Genomic DNA, 18,841 nt, shown 5'->3' with positions numbered 1-18,841 from the left:
GTCTAGCTGCCACATTTTAGGAAGGATGCTGGATGCTCTAATCCTGGAGGAGGGAAACTAAGATGAAGAGAAGAATGGAGAAGCTTCTGAATGAGAATGAATAGAAAAAGTTAGGACTCTATTCTTGAATGAGGCCAAGTGAGGAGCCTATTTTATTATTATTATTATTACTACTACTACTACTAAGAGTGGTATTTGTTAAGTGCTCACTATGTGCCAGGCACTGTATTAAGTCCTGGGGTAGATGCAAGGTAATCAGGCTGGATGCAGTCCCTGTCCTCCATGGGGTTCACAGTATTAATCCCCAATTTACAGATAGGTAACTGAGGAAGAGAGAAGTGACTTGTCAAAGATCACTCAACTGACAAGTGGTAAGCCGGGATTAGAACCAAGGACCTTCTGACTCTCAGGCTCATGCTATATCCTCTAGGCCATGCTGCTTCTCTGTTCTGAAGTCTTACACAAGGACATTTGAGGGCAGACTTGGAATTACTGTATCCCCAACTCTACAACACAAAAAGGAAGAACCATGCTTTGAAGTTAGAAGTGCTTAGAGAGGCAGAACATGGTTTCTAATTCCAGTTCTGCCACTTGTCTGCTGTGTGACCTTGGGCAAGTCACTTAACAGCTCTGTGTCTCAGTTCCCTCACCTGCAAAATGAGGATCGAGACTGTGAGCCCCACATGGGATGGAACTGTGTCCAACTCGATTGTCTTATATCCATCCCAGCGCTTAATACAGTACTTAGCATACCGTAAGCACTTAACAAATACCATGATAATAATAATAATTACTATTATTATTAAAATGGGGATTAAGACTGTGAGCCCCATGTGGTACAGGGACCGTGTCCAACCTGATTATCTTGTATCTACTCCAGTGCTTAGAACAGTGCCAGGCATATAGTTAGCACTTAACAAATACTACAATTACAATACTACAATTATAAGAGCTCTCCTACTGAGAGCTCACCTCCTCCAAAAGGCCATCCCAGACTGAGCCCCCCTTTTCCTCTCCTCCTCCACATCCCCCCTGCCCTACCTCCTTCCCCTCCCAACAGCACCTGTATGTTTGTACAGATTTATTACTCTATTTTACTTGTACACATTTACTATTCTATTTATTTTGTTAATGATGTGCATTTAGCTTTAATTCTGTTTGTTCTGACAACTCAACACCTGTCCACATGTTTTGTTTTGTTGTCTGTCTCCCTCTTCTAGACTGTGAGCCCATTGTTGGGTAGGGACCATCTCTATATGTTGCCAACTTGTACTTCCCAAGCACTTAGTACAGTGCTCAGCACACAGTAAGCGCTCAATAAATACGATTGAATGAATGAATGAAAGAGGGATTTGTATAAATTATTGGATTGATATGTAATGGATTACTAGAAAGAAATTTAGAGATAAAGAGGGGAAAGTAAGTGCTTGAGATGGTACATGAGGATGATTGTCAACCATCAAATGATTCCTCCAAGAGTTTAATGTCATTGTCAAGGACAGAATGCATGCCTGGATGGACCACTGGGCCAGTGGCAGAATGGCATTCCTGTTATAATTCTAGAGCTAACTCTTTCAGTACATGAGTATACCCAAGTTCTTTCAGCTGTCATGAATAGGAACAAGATAAGTAACATCAAGGGACCAAACAAAAGCAGCTGATTTACTATTCTGTCATCATAGATTTCTCCCAAATAGCCATCAGAATATTTTTCTACTTACAAGAACAATCTCAACTAGCCTCCTTTGTAAAAAAACAAAAACAAAAACAACTACAGGACTGCCAAATGCCATTCAAGAAAAACATTCTTCAGTTATTTATTTCTCCTAATCCCTTCTAGCCCCTACCAATCTTTGCTGTCTCAAGTATCCTTCCCCTTGGAGTCTTCTGTGTCCTGGATCACTTATATCTGTGAGAAAAAAGTTGCCATTTAAGAATAAACTCACATAGCAATTGTGACAATTACAGCAATCATATGTTTGGAAGCCAAAACATAGACTTTAATAGGTTTATTGGGATGGAGGGTGCAAAGTGAGATTATAGTAGGTTACTTCAGATAAAATTAATATAAAAAACCTTTACATAAAAATAGGCAACTTTACCAGGCAGTGTAAACTCACCATCCTATTCCTTTGGCTGGGTCATCAAGCAGGACTCTGACAATATAGAGGAGGCAGGTAAGCAGCTTCAGAGAAAAGTTGAATAGCCTTATTCTTAGACCTGCAACAGACAATATCACGGAAAACATTAAACAATGTTTCCCACTTTCCCGAGGGAAAGGCTGATGAGGTAGTTTCCAGAAAGGGGCAGTCAAGCCCACGCTCAGTGCGCTGAGTTCAGAGGCTCAAGCCCTCAAATATCAAAACACCAAGCCACCATTGTGTGTTCCTTCAGTAACTCTGGAATTAGCCCTATAATCAATTCACCGTTGCTTCACTTATTAATGAAAGGGGGACTGATTTTCCTGCTGTTCCAACCACTTTTTCTCATTTTACTACTTATTAGGGACAAGGATCTTTCCTTCTTCCCAGACCCTGATAGTGAGTCCTGAACCACCTAGCCAAATAAAGTGCTTTATTTCTGGAATATTCAATGCTGCCAGTAACCATATTTTTAAAAGTGTCTAGCCATTTCCCAAGGCACCCAGGGAATCCAAGCCTTACAGATATCCAAGACTACAGAAAGGACTGGGAAGTTGGAGGGAAGGCTGAAACTGATTCTGGAACTCTCCAACTTCCCCATCCACATCCATATTTTCTCAGGGTAATATTCCCATGCAGCAGCATGTTTGAGCCCATTTCCACTCTTGTCTGGGCAGCTGCTCCTCCCAACTGCCACCATGGTGGCATACCTAATGAAAAAAACAAAAGCAAATGTTAGATGATTAGCCAGAGGACCCTTAGGAAAGAAAGCCACCTCCTACATTGGAAAGAAGGCTAGGTACATTGCCATTAGTCATTAGAGAGGACATAATGGAAGCAGGTTACCAAGATGATTTTAGTCTCCTTCCCAAACTCAACTGGGGAAAGTTGTCTTAGAATTTGACAGAGAAACTTCAAAAGGAGAGTGAGTTCTCATATTTGTATTACTGGCAGTTTCTTTAGAACCAATCATTTCATATCTCACATTACTCCCTGGGTGCCATTTTGTATATGGAAGGAGACAGAATGGTTGAGTGACACAAGTTGACAGGGCAGAAGAATCAGTAGTCTTGATCTCTGTTCTGCCGTCTTGCATTTCCTCCTGCCTTCAGGACAACTTCTATTTGGATGTCCTGTCAACACCTCAACATGTCCAAAACAGAACTCCTCATCTTCCCACCCTAACCCTGTCCTCTCCCTGACTTTCCCATCACTATAAACAGTACCACCATGCTTCCTGTCTCGCAAGCCTTTAACCGTGGCATTATCCTCACCTCATCTCAAACATTCAACCCATATATTTCATCTGTCACTAAATCCTGTCGGTTGAACTTTCACAACATTGTTAAAATCTGTCCTTTCCTCCATCCAAATTGTTGCTACATTAATCCAAGCACTTATCCTATCCTGCCTTGATTACTGTATCAGCATCCTTGCTGACCTCCCTCCCTCTCCTGTCTCCCCACTCCAGTCCATATTTCACTCTTCCGCCTAGATCATTTTTCTACAAAAAAGTTCAGTCCAGGTTTCGCCACTCCTTAAAAACCTCCAGTGGTTGCCCATCCAACTCTGCATCAAACGGAAACTCCTTATCATTGGTTTTAAAGTATTCAATCACCTTGGCCCCTCTTACCTCACCTAGCTACTTTCCTGCTACAGACCAGCCAATACACTTCGTTCCTACAGTGCCAGCTTGCTGTTGATCTCATTTATCTCACTGCCGACCTCCCACCCAAGTCCTGCTGGAATACCCTGCTTCTTAACATAAGACAGATAATCACTCTCCTTCCTTCAAAGCCTTACTGAAGGCACATCTCCTCTAGGAGGCCTTCCTTGACTAAACCTTCATTCCTAAGCCCTCAAGGCACATAGTAAGCACTTAACACTTATGCCTCCACCAAATCAAATTGGATGAGACTTAATGAGACCAGTTCAGAAATGAGACCATCCCCCCCACCCCACTTCCCCACAGCACCTGTATATATGTATATGTTTGTACGCATTTATTACTCTATTTTACTTGTACATATTTATTCTACTTATTTTATTTTGTTAATATGTTTTGTTTTGTTTTTGTTTTGTTTTCTGTCTCCCCCTTCTAGACTGTGAGCCCACTGTTGGGTAGGGACCGTCTCTATATGTTGCCAACTTGTACATCCCAAGCGCTTAGTACAGTGCTCTGCACACAGTAAGCGCTCAATAAATACGATTGAATGAATGAATGAATGAAATGGTAGCCATTATAGTCCCTCCATTGAGGCTGAGGTGTGGGGAAAAGAACATCAGGTCTGTGATTACAGGGAATATGGAGGAATATGGGAAACTTCTCTCTCTCTCTCTCTCCCTCTTCTTCCCTTCTCCTTCCTCACCCCCATCCCTGACACATATGTACTCTCCCACCTCTATAGGCCCAAAGCCCCTTCCTGTAAGTACATTCCCTCCATCCCTTTTATTCCTCTCTAAACCTCGTTTGTCTCACCTTCTAGGTTTGCTTTTTGGCCCATCTCTCTCTGTTCATTGGTTTATTGAACTTCCCCAAACACTGCTCAATGAGGGCATAGTAATACCCCGAGATTAACAAAATCCTCTATTTGCTCATCAATCATATTTACCAAGTGCTTACTGGGTGCAGAGCCCTGTACTAAGCACTTGGGAAAGTTTCCAGACTTCCAAGGGGTCTTTCAAAAGATCTGAAGTCATCTCACTTGCTTTGCCAGGATGTTGATTTCTCAGGCATCTGATTCCTCACCTGCTAGGATAATTATTTCCCTTGGTAATTATTTCCCTTCCTATGGTTTTGGCAGCTCTCAAATCCCAGATCGCTAAATCCTTGTTGGGAAAAAAGCACTATTTCCATTTTAAAGTTCGCCTAAGATATCCCATGAAGCCACTTATGCCTTTATTCCCCTCCAGAGGCATGAAGCAATCAAGACCAGGATACAGGATGTTTGATAAAATCTCTGAAAAATCCAGCTGGTTTAACAGGGTGAGCAGGAGGCAGGCGGTGAGTGTTTTGTAGCCATATCTCGAGGGGAGGCTTTCTCAAAGCATTCTCAAAGGGACCGCTTTGGCAGCTGGGATGCTCTGACTCTTTCTCTCTCTCTTACACACACACACCCAACACACACCTCCCCGAACACTCCCCCCCCACCACTTCCTGGGAAGGTCACTTTATCCAGGGATAGCAAGAAGCAATAAAAAAGTGTCTTAACTTCTTAAGTCTGACTCCCTGATGGACAATTCCATGGGGATATGATACAGTGTTCTTCAAAAACGCTGGAATTTTCGGTTTGTGATATGTGATGTTCTGAGAGGTCCGAGTGAACATTTGAGATGCTGCTTTTTTTTTTTTTTTTTTACCTCTGATGCTTTTTCACCTCTCTTGGCATGTCTTCCATTTCACAATATTCAAGTTGGCTAAAGCATAGAATATTTAACAAAATATAGCCAGATTCTTCCAAATATAAATTTGTATATTATTGGGGGGAAAAAACCCCCACTCACAATTGCCCTATTCAGAAACACTTAAAAAGGCTCTACGGTCTGGCAGAAGGAAATTAATACTGTGGCTTGGACAGAAGATATTAAAGGCATAGGGATCTTGAAAGAATTGATTTCAGCATATTTGAGTCTTCTATTCGTGTGTTCAAAATCGTTCAGGAGGGTAGGGTTCAATTTGGATGTGTGACTAAACAAAGGAGAAACCCAATTTGTCTTTTAAGTTTTTAAATAATTGGGTGTAAATGAAATAATGAAACTAAGAATCTGGGGATGGATGGACTAATATTATTACAGCATCTCCAGGAAACTGAGGCTTAATTTCAAAATAACTGAAAAATTATTTGCTACCACCTTTTCACTGATTTTACATACAGATTGAAGAGGTCTAATACAAACTTATAGGAAAGGCCAATGTTGCTCTGTATTAGCTCGTTTCTCTTCCGCAAACATAATAATATTTGTTAAGCATTTATTGTGTGCTGGGCACTTTACTAAGTGTTGTACTGAGTACAAGCAGATCGGGTTGACACAGTCCCTGTCCCTGCATGGGGTTTACAATCTCAATCCCCATTTTACAGATGAGGCAACTGAGGCCCAGAGAAGTGAAGTGACTTGCCCAAAGTCACACAGTGGACAAGTGGCGGGGTTAGGATTAGAATCCATGACCTTCTGGCTCCCAGGTCAGTGCTCTATCTACTATGTCATGCTGCTTCCATTATTCATTGCCACTGGATTTTACATGAAACATTTACGTGCAGTTTAAACAAGCCAGAAGCTCTAATCCATGGTTCATTCCAACCTGTCTCATGGTTAACCCAGTTTCCCTCTCTTCCGAAGGTCTGTTAAAAAGGAATTGCCAAGTGACATCATGCTGCCATACTGAAATCCCCAACAGCTACAATAATACTGTGTGCTATTAGGTCTGAAACTTGAGAAGAATGAAGATAAGGAAACATTTAGTCTTGCCTCTGACTAGAGAAGTTTCAAGCTTGTGTTTTTATACAGGGTATTTGTTGAACCATCCAAGACATGTCAATAGTAAGTAGTCTCTGTGCCATGAAAAAGTGACCCAGAGGTATTATCTTAAAGCTGAGGGATCAGGCTCTGCCAATTGCTTGCTGTGTGATCTTGGGTAAGTCACTTAACTTCTCTGTGTTTCAGCTTCCTCATCTGTAAAATAGGGATTAAATACTTCTCTGTCCTACTTCGACTTTGAGCCCCATACTGGACAAGGACTGTGTCCAACCTAATGATGATGATAATAATGATAATGGTATTAGTTAAGTGCTAACTTTGTGGCAAGCACTGTACTAAGTACTGGGGTAGATACAAGATAAGCAGGGCCCACATGATGCTCACAGTCTAAGTAGCAGGAAGAACAGGTATTGAATCCCCATTTAGCAGATGAGGGAACTGACGCCCAGAAAAGTTCATTGGCTTGCCCAAGGCCACACAGCAAGTATTTGATTAACTTGCATCTATCCTAGCATTTAGAACAGTGCTTGACACATAGTAAGCACTTGATAAATGCTGTTATTGTTGATATTATGATGATGATGGTGAGGTTCTTCAGTACAGTCTTCTGTCCATATTAGGGGCACAATAAATACTACTGATTTATCTAATAGCTCAGGATAAAAAGCTTGAATCTGGAGGACTCAGAACAATCCAACCAGATGATAAAAATGAGTCAGCAGGTGGCACTGCCTTTCCATTCCGACAGCTAAGTCGTCAGGGAAGTTTCTACTTTCATGTTACGAAAAAAACATTAAACTCCAACAGAGCACCCAAACCAAAACAGGTCACCGATCTCCACCAAGCCACGCACATTTTCCTTTATTATGGATTTTAATAGTAAGTCCAGGGGGGAGGAATGTTAACTTGGGCTTTATTCTTTATGATGTTTGGTAATTTCCCAGGGCTTAATAATACTTCTTCTTCTTCTTAGTAGTAGTAGTAATAGCAAGCAGTCATAAGAACAACAGCCCATTAGTGAGTTAACCTAGCCATGAGGTTGCTTGTAATTATCACCTAAACGTGTGATTGGATATATTTACCCATTTGAATTCATTTCCCCCTCAGTGTTGTGTGCCTTAGGTTCTAACTCCTAGAGGGCAGATCCTGGATCTCTTTAATTAGCTTTGAATAACTTCTAGCACACTGCCATGCACAAATAAGTGCTTAAGAATGCTTTAATGATGGTAGTGAGTAACAATAAACCCTACCCTGAGACTCCCTGACATTATTTGCTATAAGTGGGCTATGGAACAAGAGAGATTTTAAAATAATGGGCTATTCCATGTTTACCTTTTTCATTTCCTTGAATCTCTCTTACTGTATTCTGATGCTCTTAGCTCAAGGCAGAAGCTCTATCCACCCTGCCATTTTTTTTCACATCTCTGAGTTGTCGTGGAGGGATGTGGTGCTTCTATGTGCATGGATGGGCAGGTTTAATCATTTTTACATCAATCATTCAATGGTATTTCATATTTATTGAGCACTTACTGTGTGCAGAGTACTGTAATAAGCGCTTGGGAGAGTAAAACACAACAGAGTTGGTAGACACATTCCCTGCCCACAATTAATTTACAGTCTAGAGGAGGCAGACATTAATATAAATAATTTCTAGACATGTGCTATGGGGTGAATACTAAATGCCCAAGGTCACTGATCCAAGTACCTATTGGAGTGCTGGGGATGTTGTATGAAAAAGAAGTGGGGAATGGGGAGGAGAAAAAGAGTATTTATTTGGAGGGAAATGCAGCGGGGTATGCAGTCAAATCTGTAGAAGGGATGAGAGATGGCTAAGGGTTGAGGACTGTGTGTGTTACCTTAACCTAAAACCTCCCCTACTTCAGCAGCCTTTAACCCCTCTTAACAAAGGCTTCTCTCTGACCTTAATAACTTTCCCTCTCCTGCTTGTCTTTCTTTACTGGTGATTAGATACCAGCTGGTAAACAGACCTAGGAGGAAGAAACAACAAGATCTCTTGCCTCCACCCCTCTGGGACCCTTGAAAACTAAGAGACCAGGAGGTGGAAAGAATGGTAAAAACCCTCTTCATGAACAGTTTGTACTGGTTCTATTGGACGTTCTCCTTGTGGACTGAGAAACAGAATGGAGACAAATGGCTACTCTAATTAGAAAGACAAAATCCTAAGAATAACAAAATGCTCAATACCCCATGACATTAAAATAATAAAGTGAGCATCTAAGTCATCTCTGCAAAAACAGTGAACATTTTTTATTTGTTCTAGGGAGCACGATCTCCAATAATAATGCCCAGAGAAACGGAGAGCACCAGCAGGGACACTGGCCCACAGTAAATTAACCCAGGGCTTATTTTATGCCTGGGTTTGTGGGAGCTCAGCCCAGCAGCCTTGGGCAGAGTTTTGCCACCCTTCCCCAGTACCAGTATTCAAACTATGGTATGCAGTGTTCCTTCCATGCCTTAAAAGGAATATTACCAACAGGAAGACCACCCCAATGGCAATGGGTAGGGAGGCACTGAGGCATTAAGGAATACCAGAGATCCCTTTGTCCTCCCCAGTATTTTTGCAATCAAAACAATATTTACACTACATAACAATTAACAATAATAATAATGATATTCATAAAGCACTTGCTAGGCACTGTACTAAGCGCTGGGGTGGATACAAGCAAATTGAGTTTGCCACAGTCCCTGTCCCATGTGGGGGCTCACAGTCTCAATCCCCATTTTACAGATGAGGGAACTGAGGCATAGATAAGTGAAGTGACTTGCCCAAGGTCACACAGCAGCCAAGTGATAAAGCCAGGATTAGAACCCATGACCTTCTGACTCTCAGGCTGGTGCTCTATCCACTATACCAGGCTCCTCCTGTACAGAAAGGTACACTAAAGGTCATTTCCACAACCCTGCTGCTGAGGATGTCACTGAGATGAGACCCAGCTCTCCCTTACTCCAAAGCCATTGCCTTACCCCATACACATGCCACACTAATAATAATAATAATAGCATTTATTAAGCACTTAATCTGTGCAAAGCACTGTTCTAAGCATTGGGGAGGTTACAAGGTGATCAGGTTGTCCCACAGTCTTAATCCCCATTTTACAGATGAGGTAACTGAGGCACAGAGAAGTTAAGTGACTTGTCCAAAGTCACACAGCTGACAATTGGCAGAGCTGGGATTTGAACCCATGACTTCCGACAGCAAAGCTTGTGCTCTTTCCACTGAGCCCATGCAATCAAGGCTACTGCTTCTGAACTGGGTTGTCACTGGCGGGAGTAGAGGCAGAGCAGGGCTACAGGTCTGATGGTGGATCAGTAACGGACAGGGGACAGACTGACTGGAAACTGGACTCTCTTGTCTAAAACAAGATAAATGGCCATTCCATCAATGGTTCAGGCGCTGGGGTTTAGATATCGGGACTCTCAGAACAAAGAAGAACAGAGTTAATCGCTCTTAATTGCACCATTTCCTTAGAGGTTAGATAAAGGTCTAGGAAAATTTGTTTCCCAGGAAGAGGACAGTAAAAGAAGGGCAGATTCCTCAGGATGGGAGAAAGCTCAGTTTAAGGAGCAGCAGCCAACAGTTAATTGGCTTGTCTGAAGACCTAACCCCAAATTTTGTGATAATTTTGATCACAAAATTATCTTAAGGGATCCAGTGTTCTCTGAAATTCAGAGCAGAGACCATAGTCTTCACTCCTCATCCCAGCAAATACTCTATATTACAACTGTTTCATCTAATTACCACTCTTTTAACTGAGAGAAAAAAACACCCACTTTTCCACACTTTCTTTTTTTTTTAGCATTCTCAAGGAGATCTTGGTGTATATTTTAGGGTGAGGCTGTACCTGCATGCTCTGTGGCACAGACCTCGGGGTACTTGGAAAGAAAAGCCAGCACTTTCTACTTTTAGCAGAGCACCGTACTAAGCCTTTGGTAGAATACGGTACAACAGAGTTGGCAGATACATTCCCTGCCCACAACAAGCTTTTGTGAGATAACTGAAAAAGTTGGATTGGCAAATGAATCCTTTTACCTCCGCACTTCAGTTTCTAAGCAATCCTATGATGGAGTTACCCATCGGAAATGACAGATGAGCCTCAGTGGACTGAGACTCTGAGCCGAGGAATGGATGACAGTGCTATCACCATAGTGCGGCTGACTCTCTCTGTCCTGCCAGTCGCAGCAAGGAAGCAAGTAGGAGGGCAGGAAATTCAGCACATTGCAAAGTGCTTACATGTGGGAGGCACTTAAATCTGAAATGGCCCCAGCCAGAGCTCCAGGACTTGGAGGCACTGGCTTTGGTAACCTCTGTGGTCTTAAGGCCAGCTATGATTCAGGATTGTTGCTGGGTTTGTCCACATTGTGGACACCTTAGGTAGGTATTCAGTCCCAACCCTGACTACTGATGGCAGATGGCCCCAAATAACAGAATCAGGACTAGAACCCACATCTCCTAATTCCCAGAACAGTGCTCTTTCTCCTGCACCAACATTGGGATAGAAACGAGCTACATATTGGCATCAGGCATCAATAATACTGAGACAATTTCTCCTTTAGCCTGAATGTTACCTCCTGGGGTATATGTGGGTATATAAAATCAATCAATCAATGGTATCTATTGAGTGCCTATTATGTATATGTGCAGCACAATGTGAGAAGCAGCATGGCTCAGTGGAAAGAGCACGGGCTTTGGAGTCAGAGGTCAGGGGTTCAAATCCCAGCTCCGCCAATTGTCAGCTGTGTGACTTTGGGCAAGTCACTTAACTTCTCTGTGTCTCAGTTACCTCATCTGTAAAATGGGGATTAAGACTGTGAGCCCCACGTGGGACAACCTGATCACCTTGTAACCTCCCCAGCGCTTAGAACAGTGCTTTGCACATAGTAAGTGCTTAATAAATGCCATTATTATTATTATTATGTGCAGGTCACTGTACTAAGCACTTGGGAGAGTACTATACCACAGAATTAGCAGACAAGTTCTTTGCCCATAATGAGCTTACAGACTAAAGGGAGAGACAGACATTAACATGAATAAATAATTTATAATATATAATTTAAAGATATGCACACAAGTGCTGTTGGGTGCTTTGAATTGGAAGGAATTGGAAGAATTGATCATGATTTTTTTTAAAACCAAACTGGTGTGATACTCTCAACGCTAATGCATGCTCTGTAATTCCTTCCACATTGCATGCATGTGAATATGGCCACTTGCTTGGACTGCTGCACTTTTTACCTACAGTACTTTTCCTTACTTCTATGTACCTCATGGTCTGGCTCAATAATTACACTTAGAAATTGAATACGTACTTTAATTTCCCAGACAGCTTTCCCATCAGGGATCTTATTTCATCCTCACCACATCCTGGAGATGTAGCCAGGGCCGAGATAATTTTCCTCATGAAGAAAGTGAGGCTCCGAGAGGTGGAGTCCTTAGCGGGGCATAGAGAAGCTGCGTGACTTAGTGGAAAAAGCACAGGCCTGGAAATCAGAGGACCTGGGTTCTAATTACAGCACCACCACTTATGGAAAGAGCAAGGGCCTGGAGGTCAGAGGGCTTGGGTTCTAAATTCCAGCCTCACCGCTTACCTGCTGTGTGACCTAAGGCAAGAAAGTTAACCTCTCTGTGCCTCAGTTTCATCATCTGTAAAATGGGGATTGAATCCTACTCCCTCCCACCTAGACTGTGAGCCCCATGCAGGATGGGGGCTGTGTCCAAAACTGATAACCTTGCATCTACCCCAGGGCTTAGAACAGTGCTTAGAACATAGTAGACTCTTAACAAATGCCATTAAAAAAAAGTCAGGCAGATCCCAGACCAGCACTGAGGTCTCCTGGCCTTCCTCCCTGATACCTGGACTTTTTCCTTTTCTCCTTTTTTCCCAGATTATCTCTAGGAAATCTTATGTTACACTGGTATTGGGCTATCAGGTTTCCCTGGAAACATCAGCTGGAAGTATATCAGGATGATTTTGTTCTTGAAAAATGTTACGTTCTATGAAATTGTGTTTTCAGAAACAATGAGTCAATGGGACATGGCGGGGGGGTTATGCTCTTAAACTGCTCTTCCTCCTACATGTCAAGGTTGTATTTTAATATCTGTCTTCCTGACTAGATTGTAAACTCCTTGAGGGCAGGAATTGGGTTCACCAACTCTACTGCACTGGACTCTCCCAAGTGCTTAGTACAGTCTTCTGTACACAGTTAAGTACACAAGAAATACCATTGATTGACTGATTGGGATTCAATGTTAATCCCCTCCCTTGCAATTTCATAAACTATGACATTTCCCAGGAATGCATCATCAATAGCTGGGTCTATATGGAGAGACAGACCATCTCCCCTAGCACCCCAGGGAACCTATTGCCAAACTGGATTATGAATCTCGACTCTTTACTTGGGTCCTGGAACTGACAGAAGCATAATGGTCCAAGAGGCAGGAGATGGATTTCCTGAGCATTTTAGAGAGAAAATGGGGGAGGTTAAGGACTAAGGAGACAAGGACCCAGGAGAAAGAGCAAGAGATAGAAAGGCAACAGAGGGGAGGCAAAACACAAGAAACACGGATGATTAAAAGAGAGAAACAGACAAAAACTGGGAGTAAATTATCGGGAGAAAATGCAAATGTGTGTGGGTAATTCTGGGTAGGAGAGGGAGATGGGCTAAAATTAGTTTGCTTTCTGCCCTTTATTAGCACCATATCCTTCCTGGCATTTCCAAACTACTGGGAGAAGCAAACGTTAGAAGTTGTCTTGCCCAGTGGTGAGCCCCCATCTTTTTGAGGGCTTAACATGTGAGTTTGCCAGGATTTAATAATAATGGTATTTGTTAAGCACTTACTATGTGCCAAGCTCTGTTCTAAGCACTGGAGGAGATAAAAGGTCATCAGTTTGTCCCACCTGGGGCTCACAATCTTTATCCCCATTTTACAGATGAGGTCACTGAGGCCCAGAGAAGTGAAGTGACTTGCCCAGAGTCACACAGCAGACAAATGGAGGAGCCGGGATTAGAAACCACAACCTCTGACTCCCAAGCCCGGGCTCTTTCAACTGAGCCATGCTGCTTCTCATTTGCATTTGCAGTGGAAATTACCAAAATGATATTATCTGAAGTCACACATGACCTCAAATCCCATCTCTCTGATCATCTTCGTGGTAATTTTCTGGAGAATAATACCAATCACAAAATAATCAAACATACTGATCCCATGACTTACTTGATCTTTGGTTTTTGATGAAGAACAGCTTGAGTCGTTCTTTAAAAGTGTTTTCGTTGACATAGAATTCTACTTGAACCCTATGGGAGAAAGAAAAGCAGGCATTAGAAACTTGTTCAGAAAACTCGATTCCCAGGAAAAAATGCCTTCACCATTTCTTTCAGGATACAGTATCAGACGTACCTTGAAGAAAGAAAGACTGCACAGATATACACCACCACACTCCTTCTCTACCAAATAGCAACAGAGCAGCATTCGGCATGCCACTGGAATCAATCAATTCATGGTATTTATTGAGTGCTTACTGGTTGCAGAGTACTCTACTGTTTGTTAGTGTACAAGGCAACAGTGTTGGTAACCAGTCAGTCAGTCAATCATATTTATTGAGCGCTTACTGTTTGCAGAGTACTGTATTAAGCCCTTGGGAGAGTAAAATATAGCAATAAACAGACACATTCCCTGCCCACAACAAGCTTACAGTCTAGAGGAGCAGACAGACATTAATATAAATGAATGAATTACAGATATGGATATAAGTGCTGTAGGGCTGGGAGGCGGGTGAATAAAGGGAGCAAGTCAGGGCAACGCAGAAGGGTGTGGGAGAAGAGGAGAGGAGGACTTAGGGGAAGCCTCTTGGAGGTGATATGCCTTTAATAAGGCTTTGAAGGTGGGAAGAGTCATTGTCTGTCGGATATAAGGAGGGAGGGCATTCCGGGCCAGAGGCAGGATGTGGGCAAGAGGGCAGCAATGAGATAGATGAGATCGAGGTACAATGAGAAAGTTAGCATTAGAGGAGCGAAGTGTGTGGACTGGGTTGTAGTAGGTGATATGCTCTCTGCCCACAGCAAGCTTACAGTTTACAGGGGGAGACGGACATTAATATAAATAAATAATTTTTAATACATAATTTTTAGATATGTACCCTAAGACCCTCTTCAACACAAGCACAAGAGAGCCTGGGGACAGGGGTACATGGTCCAACCACACAAATAATGACCATGCAGGCATTTACAGGAATTAATTATGCCTTCTTTTTTATAACTTCTTCATCATCTCAGATTAGGATGGCCATTGATGGAATTAAAGAATACTGAACACCATTTCGCTGGGCCTAGATGACAATTACATCATGCTATATATGCTACATAATGGCACATATCATTATTTAACAGTGTCATAAGGACACAAATCAAAAGGTTCTTGGAGGACTTTGGCAAAACTCGTTTGGTTATCAAGGGGGTTGTCAGGTGGCCCCTGTCCCCCTTGGTTCTTCCAGAGACACTGTGCTCTCTGTCCAGGCCCTTACTAACTTGGGTGCCACTTCTGATACCAAGGTAGGGTGCTGAAAACAACAACAACAATAATAATGATAATAATAATAATAATAATAATAATACAAAAAGGCATACAGAGCCAGATAGGGGACAGATCAGTGACAAACCAAACTGTCCAGTGTAAAACTGGATGAATGTCCACTCTACCTGAAAAAGGATCCACAGCATCTGGACAGACCAGATGATGCTTGATGTTGTGGAATTAGAGCAGCACTGCTGGGTGGCAGAGAACACTTCTTCTATATCATAAACTGGTTAAGGTGAAATCAGAGACTCAAGGAAGAAAGAGATAATGAACTTTGGCTTTGCACTTTGTAGCAGTGTTACTGACATCTATGCTCTAACATTCACTTTCAACTCTCCCTTGCTAATGTTTTCCTGCAACCTGTCTCCCAGAATGGTCTCAAGGGATTGGGAGAGGCTTTTCCCATGCAATCAGCTGATATTAGAACCCTAAGGAACTTTTGTGTTTGTCAAATTAACCACGGTCGGTTAAATAGGGCCAATCTTAAATTGGTGCCCCATTTTAAATGGCCAAACTAAAATGCACCCATGCAAAAGCTCCACTTTGTCAGGGAGAATCAGAGAGCGGACAGAAGGAAATTGTGTTGCCATGCCCCAGGGAGTCTCAGACAGGAGATTTAAGTTCAATGTTTGGTGGCAGTGGGGAAACACATAGGAATCCAAAGACATTAGACATAGCAAACTCACTGGTTGCTTAATGAACCTCAGCACATTGCATAATCTCTATTCCATTACGAACATCTTGAATCTTCTGATCTTTAAAACTGAAATGGTCAAGACAAAAGAACAGCCAGGCAAATACCCACTGGGCCACTCACCCGGGGGACAAGAGAATGTCTCAGTGCAGTTAAGATGCTGTAAAATGGCCTCTTCTTTGAAACTGCTGAGTTTGAGGGAATCTTTAATACCATTAGCTAATGAGGCTGGTGACCCAGGATGCCTCGCTTTCTTCTTAGACCCTCATTTCCCCCTAACAGGCTCATCACTGTGAATAATAATAATAATGGCATTTGTTAAGCACTTACTAGTTGTGAGGTATTGTGCTAAGCGCTGGGGTGGATACAAGCAAATCAGGTTGGACACAGTCCCTGTCCCATGTGGGGCTCCCAATCTCAATTTTACGGGTGAGGTAACTGAGGCACAGAGAAGTGAAGTGACTTGCCCAAGGTCACACAGCAGACAAGTAGTGGAGCCAGGAATTAGAACCCATGACTTTCTGACTCCCAAGCCTGTGCTCTATCTACTAAGCCATGCTGCTTCTATCTCTCATATTGTTAGCCAGGTCACAGGTTGGTTCATGTCACGCCTCACCCTCCCTTTCCAAGGTCATATGGAATTTTTGGGGGAGTTGGGTGAGATTGGCTTTTGATCAATAGGTTTCAAAACTTCACCACCCTAATGGGAACAGTGATGAGCTCTAATTGGGGGCTTTTTTAGGGGGGAATTGTCTGAGTTGGTGCAGCCAGAGTAACTCCTGCCCTGAAATCCAGCCAGAACAATCTACACAGGGAAATGCATTTCGCATCTTCCAAGGTACACCTGGGATAAAAAGGAAGGTTCACCTGGATTAATTTGGGCATGAGCATAATTTGTGGGGGATATACTCCTAAAACCAGTTTCCTAGAGTTCCTTAAGCAATCAGTCAATGATATTTATTGAGCGCTTACTGGGTGCAGAACACTGTACTAAACCCTTGGGAGAATACAATTTAACAATATTAACACATTGCCTGCCCACAATGATCTCATTCATTCATTCAATCATATTTATTGAGCGCTTACTGTGTGCAGAGCACTGTAGTAAGTGCTTGGAAAGTACAATTCAGCAACAAATAGAGAAAATCCCTACCCAACAACAAGCTCACAGTCTAGAGGGAGAATATAACAGACATTCCCTGCCCACAGTGAGTTTACAGTCTACAGAGGGTGTCATGCCTGGCCCAACTGCACAGCCTGGTAGATAAACTTCTAGGTGAGCAGGTGGTCTTGAAACTTCAAGTGTTCTAAAAGTTACCTGGAGCACCTCTTCTTCAGTGCTCCATGCTGCATGCAATCTTTTTTTTTTGTGGTTCTAATTCAATCCAGATTTTAATCTTGCTTGGTTTGGGAACCTATTTCAGTCATGGTCACTAGGGTCTACCCAGCCTTAAACATTGGTTTCCAGCCCAGACTGAGCTCCATTTTCCTCTCCTTCTCCCCACCCCAACCCGACCTCCTTCCCCTCCCCACAGCACCTGTATATATGTTTGTACAGATTTATTACTCTATTTATTTTACTTATACATATTTACTATTCTACTTATTTTGTTAATGATGTGCATCTAGCTTTACTTCTATTTATTCTGATGACTTGACACCTGTCCACATGTTTTGTTTTGTTGTCTGTCTCCCCCTTCTAGGCTGTGAGCCCATTGTTGGGTAGGGACCATCTCTATATGTTGCCAACTTGTACTTCCCAAGCTCTTAGTACAGTGCTCTGCACACAGTAAGCTCTCAATAAATACAACTGAATGAATGAATGAATGAATGAGTTCTAAATTCAGTTTTTGCCTTGATGTTAAGTTTAGGGTGGTCTGCAATTTTAGCACTTTAGTACCTTTAACTACAACCCCTGTCCTTAAAAAAAAACCCTCACTTGATGTCCGACAACCTCCAGCTTCAACTAGTAATCACCTCATCTCTCTCCTGTCATTCCTCTGAAAACTCCTTGTGTGAGTTGTCAATCACCTGATACATTTTCTCTCCTCCGATTCTTCCTTGACCCACTCCAATCTGACTCCCACCCTTTTCACTCCAGGTAATCTGCCCTTTTTAAGGTCAATAACCTCCTTCCTCCTTGCCAAATCCAACAGCCTCTACTCCATCCTAATCCTCTTGTATCTCTCGACTGCCTTAACACTGTGGACCATTCTCTTTTCATGGAAACATGATCTAATCTTGACTTCAGTGACACTGTCTCCTTCTGGTTCTCCTCCTCTCTCTCTGACTGCTCTGCTCAATCTTTCTTGTGAGCTCCTCCTCTGCCTCCTACCCTCTAGCTATGGAAGTCCCTCAAGGCTCAGTTCTGGGTACCCCGTTATTCTCCATCTACACCCACTCTCTTAGAAAACTCATTTGCTCTCACAGTTTCAACTACTATCTCTATGCAGAAAATTCCCAAAGCTAACTCTCCATCCCTGACCTCTCTCCTCTGCAGTCTTGCATGTCCTCCTATCTTCCGGACTTCTCTAATTGGATGTCTCACCAACACCTCAAACTTAATTTGTCCAAAACAATTCCTCATCTTTCCACTCATATATTGTCCTCCCCATGCCTTTCCCATCACTGTAGGCAGCACCACTATCCTTCCTGTCTCATGAGCCTGTAATCTTGGCATTATCCTCAACTTATCTCTCTCATCCAATCAATCAATCAATCAATCAATCGTATTTATTGAGCGCTTACTATGTGCAGAGCACTGTACTAAGCGCTTGGGAAGTACAAATTGGCAACACATACAGACAGTCCCTACCCAACAGTGGGCTCACAGTCTAAAAGGGGGAGACAGAGAACAGAACCAAACATACCAACAAAATAAAATAGGATAGAAATGTACAAGTAAAATAAATAAATAAATAAATAAATAAATAGAGT

At 42.5% G+C, this 18,841-nt stretch overlaps 1 protein-coding gene across 4 annotated transcripts in view; it reads right to left on the bottom strand.

Annotated features, from left to right (window-relative positions):
* Nucleotides 1–18,841, bottom strand: part of KCNT1 (potassium sodium-activated channel subfamily T member 1) — a 290,128-nt gene that overhangs the window by 91,199 nt on the left and 180,088 nt on the right. For all 4 annotated transcript variants that reach the window (XM_038744726.1, XM_038744728.1, XM_038744727.1 and 1 more), the window contains 2 exons: nucleotides 13,852–13,931; nucleotides 2,121–2,220 (listed from right to left, as the gene is read on the bottom strand). In XM_038744726.1, coding sequence (XP_038600654.1) covers nucleotides 2,121–2,220; nucleotides 13,852–13,931 — 180 coding nt within the window. The remainder of the gene's footprint in view (nucleotides 1–2,120; nucleotides 2,221–13,851; nucleotides 13,932–18,841) is intronic.

Source organism: Tachyglossus aculeatus, chromosome 4 (genome assembly GCF_015852505.1).
Source record: "Tachyglossus aculeatus isolate mTacAcu1 chromosome 4, mTacAcu1.pri, whole genome shotgun sequence".
Lineage (NCBI taxonomy): Eukaryota > Metazoa > Chordata > Mammalia > Monotremata > Tachyglossidae > Tachyglossus > Tachyglossus aculeatus.
Note: the sequence above shows the minus strand (reverse complement) of the source record. Positions and strands in the feature narration are given on the sequence as shown.